Below are 6,810 nucleotides of genomic sequence, written 5' to 3'. Positions count from 1 at the left end.
CCCCCCCCCCCGTCCGACATTAAATCTCACCCCCAACCCAGCCGAACGATAAAACACCCCCCCCTGCTGGACGTAAAACGGCGGCTCAGCTCGAATGCTAAGCTAACGTTAGCCGGACTCCGCCGTGCGCTGCGGGAAAGATGTCGGCGGTTCGGTGGAAATCAAAGGGCGCCGTCGGGCGTACCGATTTATTTATGGGTCCAAAATCAGCCGTCGGTCTCGTGGGACGGCGCTAACGCGAGACGCTAACGTCTCTGAGCTGAAGAGGCGGCGACGACGCGCTTGGCGAAGCCTCTACGGGCCTCAGTTGGCAGGCTCGGGGTCAAAGGTCACGACGGAAAAAAGTACCGAGTTTTTCGGGGGGGTTGGTTTTGGAAGGGTCGCAAAAATGGCTGCCCGGCTTGGGTTTGAAACGCCGTGTCTGGAGGACGTTTACCCACGACGCACGGCTGCCCAAAGCTGGAAGCACGGTGGCGGAAGCGTCATGGTTTGACCTGAACTCTGCCCTGTGGACCAAACGGCTCCAGAGTCTCGGAAAAAAAAGGGGAAAGAGTCCAGGCGTGGTGAAAGCTGCACAAAAAGAGCGGCTCACATTTCCTCCACAACCACGGCAGACAGGAAGTGCTACTGCTGCGAAAGGAAGTGCTACTGCTGCGGAAGGATTCATTGGTTTTATTGTTTTCGTTTGATAAACGATAAATAACGGCGCCAATTTTAGGTAGATTCCCGTCCCGTTTAGGCTCTGGGGACGTCCTGATGTGTCAAAGGGGGCGTGGCCTATCCTGGCTGTTGGCTGAATGTCCCGCCTCCTGCAGGTGCAGAGCCGGGTGGAGGACTCGTGGGTGGACGAGGAGGTGTGGCGCATGGAGCTGTACCTGTCGGCGGGCATTGCGGCGCTCGGCCTGCTCTCGCTGCTCGCCGTCACCTCGCTGCCGTCGGTGGCCGGCGCCATCAACTGGCGGGAGTTCAGCTTCGTGCAGGTACACACACGCACACAGACACGCACACACACACGCTCGGGTCCGCTTACAGCGCGAGAGAATGACGGGGGAATAAACGCGGCGGACAGGTGTCCCGCTGATGTCCTCGTCCACGTGTCGTCCCCCCCCTCTGTCCCGCAGCTGCCCCAGATTTACAGCTAAACTTGAGCCGTGACTCACTCCTCTTCCTCCTCCTCCTCTTCCTCCTACTCCATCATCATGCCCTCAGGTCTTCCAGGACTTAGTCTGCCCCCCCCCTCATCTCGCAGTAATCCATCGGCCGTCAGATTAGTCATGTGCCGCCAGCCGAGGTCGGAGAGGCGAGTTTCTGCTTCGGCGCGTTCCGCACATGGTGGCCCGCGCCGCCATTTTATTTAATTTATTTAACAAAAGACACTCTGAGGAGAGACGAGAAGTCGTGAAAGGCGCTCGTTTCAAGAGTCTCATATTTTCTGCTGTCTGCCGTCCAACCTCCACCTGCTGTCCAAACTACCTTTACTTCCTGTCCAACCTCCACTTCCTGTCCAACCTCCACTTCCTGTCCAACCTCCTCCTGCTGTCCAACCTCCACTTCCTGTCCAACCTCCACTTCCTGTCCAACCTCCACTTCCTGTCCTCCCTCCACTTCCTGTCCGTCCTCCCTCCACTTCCTGTCCGTCCTCCCTCCACTTCCTGTCCAACCTCCCTCCACTTCCTGTCCAACCTCCCTCCACTTCCTGTCCAACCTCTCTCCACTTCCTGTCCAAACTCCCTCTACTTCCTGTCCAACCTCCACCTGCTGTCCAACCTCTACTTCCTGTCCAAACTCCTTATGCTGTCCAACCTCCTGCTGTCCAACCTCCCTCCACTTCCTGTCCAAACTCCCTCCACTTCCTGTCCAACCTCCTCCTGCTGTCAAACCTCCACTTCCTGTCCATCCTCCACTTCCTGTCCATCCTCCACTTCCTGTCCAACCTCTACTTCCTGTCCGACCTCCTCCTGCTGTTCAACCTCCACCTGCTGTCAAACCTCCACTTCCTGTCCAACCTCCACTTCCTGTCCATCCTCTACTTCCTGTCCGACCTTATCTTGCTGTCCAACCTCTACTTCCTGTCCAACCTCCCTCCACTTCCTGTCCAACCTCCACTTCCTGTCCAAACTCCCTCCACTTCGTGTCCAACCTCCACCTGCTGCTGGCCGACTTTCTTTCAAAATAAAACGACTGAGGTTGAAGCGGACGACGCTCGTTGCCGTGGGTAATGAGGCCTAACGAGGCGTCACTCGGCCTCGTTAGGGAATCGTTTAAGGAGGGAGTGAGTCTTCCTGCCACCCGGGACAACCTCAGGAAGTTTTCCATGATTCGCAGCCCCTCCCCCCCTCCGGACGCCGCGTCATGCGGCGGTCAGAGAGGACTTCCTCGGGGGTCGAGCTTTATGCGTCATCCATTTTTTTTTTTTTCTTTTCTCTCCCTCGCCAGTCGTCGCTCGGTTACTGCGCCCTGGCCGCCGCCACCGCCCACACCCTCCTCTACGGCTGGAGCCGCGCCTTCGACCCGTCCCAGTACCGCTTCTACCTGCCGCCCACCTTCGTGCCGACGCTGCTCCTACCCGCCGCCGCCCTGCTGGGCCGCCTGGCCCTCCTGGCGCCGTGCGCGGCCGCGCGCCTCGCCAGGATCCGCCGCGGCTGGGAGGCGGGCCGACACGTCCGCTTCGCCCCGGCGGCGGACGACGGGATGGAGGACGTCAGCAACGTGTGAGGCAGCAGGTGAATACCAAACACGGGGGATGAAATATTTATGCTGCCGGGGACTCGTCTCTCCGTCTCTTTCTCTTTTTTTTTTTCTTCTTTTTTGAACAAATTAGCTGGAAGCTCCTGAGAGACATCCAACCAGCAGAGGAAGACCAGATCCACAGAAACGTCCCTAAAATCAGGCGTTCCTTTAACGACTCGTTTAACGACCTGCAGGTCATTCATCAACTAGTTTGTTTTATTTTGAAAAACGGCACTTATTCCCCTTCGATTCGACCTCCTAGCATCAGTTGCCAAACTCTTCAAAGGTTCGAAAACGCCATCATCAGGTTGCCAAACTCGACGTGGTTTTCTGTTTTCAGTCGGAAAAACAAAAATGGCGGCACGCTAAGGTGACTCGTTAAAACGGCGTCCCCGTTTCGACCGCCGTTCGAACGGAACGAGCTAAGAAAAACCGTCTTAAAGCAACAGAATCCACCCCGAAGTTTTTTTTTTTTTTATCGCCCCTGCAGTTAAAAGTTAAATGAAACCGCAGTTCCAGTTTCCACCAGCAGGGCGGCGACATTCGAAACCCGAAACTACTTGAAATCGCAGAAGTGGCGTCAAAAAATATCTTTATTTATATTTATACACTGGGACGATTTCTCCAACTACTCTAACGTCTATTAAAGCCCAAACACTTATTAAGTTTAAATAAAAAAACTTTTTTTTTTGTTTTTGTTTCTTTTTTGTGACGCGAGGCACCCAGAAAAGGCTTAAAAATGTCACTTTTCTGTTAAATGAAGGCAAATCTTTTACAAAAACAAGCACAACTGTTGATTCAGACACATTTGGTAGAAAATGGCACCATCTTTTTTTAAGAATATTTGTTTTTGTTTGTTGTTTATGCTAAAAAGAAGAATGGAAATGACAGAAAATCTATGAAATGGAGTAAATAAGCAGGAAAGCCTCTTTTTATTACATATTTTATATAAAAATCCCTTCATGTTGATTCGGTTCAGCATTAAGGTGTTAAAAGTTATTTAAAAACAAAAAAAAAAAACTATTTTACTTTTATTTTTGTTGTTTCTCAATTTTTCTCTGTTACTTTATAAATCCATGTTCTGAAATCGGAGTCAAACTGTGTTTTGTTCGAACGACAATCGTTTCAAGAGTGTGAATGTTTTCAATACGGAGAGTTTCACAAAAAAAAAAATAAAAATGTTTTCTACAATTTCCTGCCTTTTGAAGCGATGAGTTCGATCAGTTTGTTTTTCCAGCCTCCGAATGGGGTCAAAGGTCAATAAATTCACAGCCCTGTTATTGAAAAATTAAGCTCTAATCACAATAAAATAAAAAAAAGAACCTAAAAGGTGAATCTGAGCTCAGGCAGCGTTTTTAAATGTGACGATGCTGCCACCTTGTGGTGAGTTTTATTTGTTTTTGTTCTCATCTTCCACGTGAAACATGAGGATTAAAGCAGCTGAAACTGGGAAGTGGATACTTCCTGGAGACGTTTTGAAGGACGTCAGTGCAGCTGAGCAACACACACACACACACACACACAAAAAACAAAGAAAAAAAAAAAACCTTTCAGCTTCGTTTGGAGCCTCCGGCTGCTAAAAGCCGACGTTTCGACGTGCGAGGAGGAACCGTGAGAGCTGCTTGGTCGCCGTGGTGACGTGGTCTCTCGCTCCCTGACAGCGCTCCGTCGAGGGACAGAAAGGCAGACTGTAAAGCGAGCCTCGGTCGCTGTGGGGGTGTTTCTTTTTTTCTTAAATTTATCCCCCCCCTTTGCAACGCGAAGAAGCGTCCGGTTCGTCTCGTGAGCCGGAGGCGACGTACCGACTTCCATTTTGGTTTTGTGGACGCGTCCAGGCGCGAGTGAGGTCGCCGTCGAAAGCCGGGTTGCCACGTCAGAAACCAAGATGGCCACCGCCACATCCATCCTTTTAGGGATGAAACGGCAGTCACTGTGTGAGAGGCGAGGCGGGGGGACACCCTGGACTGGTTTCCAGTCCATCACAGGGACGCACGGGGACACATGAAGACCATTTCATCCACCACCAGAGCCAGACTGTGTCCCCCAAGGATTAATGTTCGGTCCCCCCCCGATCATTTAAGGCAAACTCTGCTTTCGAGTTTTTATTTTGGTTAAATGTATAGTTTCCTCTAATAAATGGGGGCGTCTGTTTACATATACACACAAATACGGTGGTGGCCATCTTGGTTTCGGACGTGGCAACCCAATTTTCAATAGGATCTTACTTATTTGATGCATCCACACGCCAAAATGGAAGTCTGTACGTTGCTTATTTTTTTCCGGACGTGCACGTTTCGACGTGGAACAACAACATAAAGGTCAGAGTTATTCATGACCAGACGGCTGGTCCTCCTTTAGTACCACCTCCGGTCTCGTTCCAAAACCGTCCCGATCGGGAATCGGATTTTGAGGCTGCGGGTCGAGAGTTCCACGTTAGTCCCTCGGATGTTTTCCCGGAGAAGGAGTCCTGCAGTTCCCGCTGTCTTACTGAGGCCGAGCACCCGAGGAGCCCGCCGTTGAGGCCAACTGTTTCGGGTCATGCCTGCGCGAAACTGCAAGTGTCTTTTGTTTTTTTTAAATTTTCGTTGTGCAAGTGGAGGATTTGTTATTTTCCGACGGGACAAAAACAGGATTTAAAACATGCGTATATACGAGTTTCAATGGGTGGATTTGCCTCCAAAGGAGCACTAAAAGGCAGCAAAACCACTGAGTTAACATCGGAAACAGAACCGAACTCCAAACCTGAGAGCGCTCGGCGGCGTCTGCAGCAGGTAAGACGTTTGCCTCTCTAAAAAACAAAAAACTCTGCGCCAGCCCTTTAAGAAGCCGGCCTCCTCCCACTCAGGAAATCTGCGCTCCGACAAGTCCACACGAGCGCGGGGCGAGCGCGGCGTCAAACCATGACGGTAAGTCGAACCTTTTCTTTTCTTTTTTTTTTTTTATTTTTCGTTCGTTCACTGAAGGATTTGTTTCCGAAACACCTGGAGTTTTATTTTTTATTTTCCTCAGGTGTCTCTTAAAGCAGAACTTTAGTTTTAGCTCCACGTGTGGAGGCGAAAAACAAGACTTCGGCTGATTTCACGTCCAGCTTTCCGCTTATTTTTAATTTATTTTGAAATCAGGAAGCCTTTGAGAAAGCCGTGGAGGAGGTGAAGGTCCTGAAACGGAGACCGGATCAGGCGGATCTGTCCTCCCTGTACGGTTTATACAAGCAAGCCACGGTGGGGGACATCGACACGGGTGAGACGAAGACAAACTAGGACAAATGGGGGCTTTTATTTTATGTTTTGGAAAGAAATAATCCAAAAAAAAGGGAAAAAAACGCAGATCGGAATGAGCTCATAATTGAGCAATAAGGAGCTTGAAGAGAAAAAGGGCGGAGCCGAGTTTTTAAAAAAAAGAGGTTTGACAAGTTTCAGTTCCAGACAGGCGAGAAAAAGAAGCTTTTATTTTGGAATATATTCACCAAAAAAAAGGCTGTTTTTCTTACAATTAATTCGATTTATTTCAACGTCGAATCCGTGAACCGGAAGATGTCCTGGAGGATGAAATGTGTGACGGAAGAACCGCAGATGTGTCATTAATACAGAAATATATGTTTTTATTTTACTGAAAGTCTCGTCTCTGTCCGCAGAACGTCCGGGATTCCTCGACTTCACGGGGAAAGCCAAATGGGATGCGTGGGCGGCGAAGAAAGGTCGTAAACGCCGACGCGGAAAACCCCCCGTTTTCACCGCGTGAAATCCGCGCCCGACGGGTTTGATTTTGTTTTTTTTGTCTCTCTCTCGTGTCCCAACAGGTCTGTCCAAAGAAGAGGCGATGGCGGCGTACGTCGATTTAGTGGAGAAGCTGAAACCGAAATGCGGAATCTAGAGACTTGACGTTCGGCTGCAGTTCGGGTGTTCGGCGGTCAATATCCTACCTGCTGAGGATGGCGCTTCGATCGACCTGAATCGGGCCGGGTTGGCGAGCAAAGATCGTCCCAGAACGGGGACTAGATCAGCGTGGAAACAAAATGAATAAATCTGTTTTTAGCGGTTTGAGCTAACGTCGTGTCAGTTTTTTTTTTTTTTTTTTTTT

At 50.2% G+C, this 6,810-nt stretch overlaps 2 protein-coding genes across 2 annotated transcripts in view; both read left to right on the top strand.

Annotated features, from left to right (window-relative positions):
• Positions 1-3,937, top strand: part of LOC108249843 (metalloreductase STEAP3) — an 8,526-nt gene extending 4,589 nt beyond the window's left edge. The window contains exons 5-6 of the mRNA XM_017439472.3: positions 816-980; positions 2,437-3,937. Coding sequence (XP_017294961.1) covers positions 816-980; positions 2,437-2,715 — 444 coding nt within the window. The 3' untranslated portion in view covers positions 2,716-3,937. The remainder of the gene's footprint in view (positions 1-815; positions 981-2,436) is intronic.
• Positions 3,938-4,391: 454 nt separating this feature from the next.
• On the top strand, positions 4,392-6,778 carry LOC108249844 (acyl-CoA-binding protein-like). Its single transcript, XM_017439474.3, has 4 exons — positions 4,392-5,636; positions 5,853-5,970; positions 6,365-6,427; positions 6,530-6,778. Exons 1-4 carry the CDS (start codon positions 5,631-5,633, stop codon positions 6,601-6,603), a joined length of 261 nt encoding a protein of 86 aa, XP_017294963.1. The 5' UTR covers positions 4,392-5,630; the 3' UTR covers positions 6,604-6,778.
• The last annotated feature ends 32 nt before the right edge of the window (positions 6,779-6,810 follow it).

This window comes from Kryptolebias marmoratus, linkage group LG8 (genome assembly GCF_001649575.2).
Source record: "Kryptolebias marmoratus isolate JLee-2015 linkage group LG8, ASM164957v2, whole genome shotgun sequence".
NCBI classification, from domain to species: Eukaryota; Metazoa; Chordata; class Actinopteri; order Cyprinodontiformes; family Rivulidae; genus Kryptolebias; species Kryptolebias marmoratus.
Note: the sequence above shows the minus strand (reverse complement) of the source record. Positions and strands in the feature narration are given on the sequence as shown.

Coding starts and splice junctions, on each gene's coding strand:
- LOC108249844 (XM_017439474.3), top strand. Junction 5,971..6,364: donor GGTGGGGGACATCGACACGG/GTGAGACGAAGA, acceptor CTCTGTCCGCAG/AACGTCCGGGATTCCTCGAC. Junction 6,428..6,529: donor TGCGTGGGCGGCGAAGAAAG/GTCGTAAACGCC, acceptor GTGTCCCAACAG/GTCTGTCCAAAGAAGAGGCG.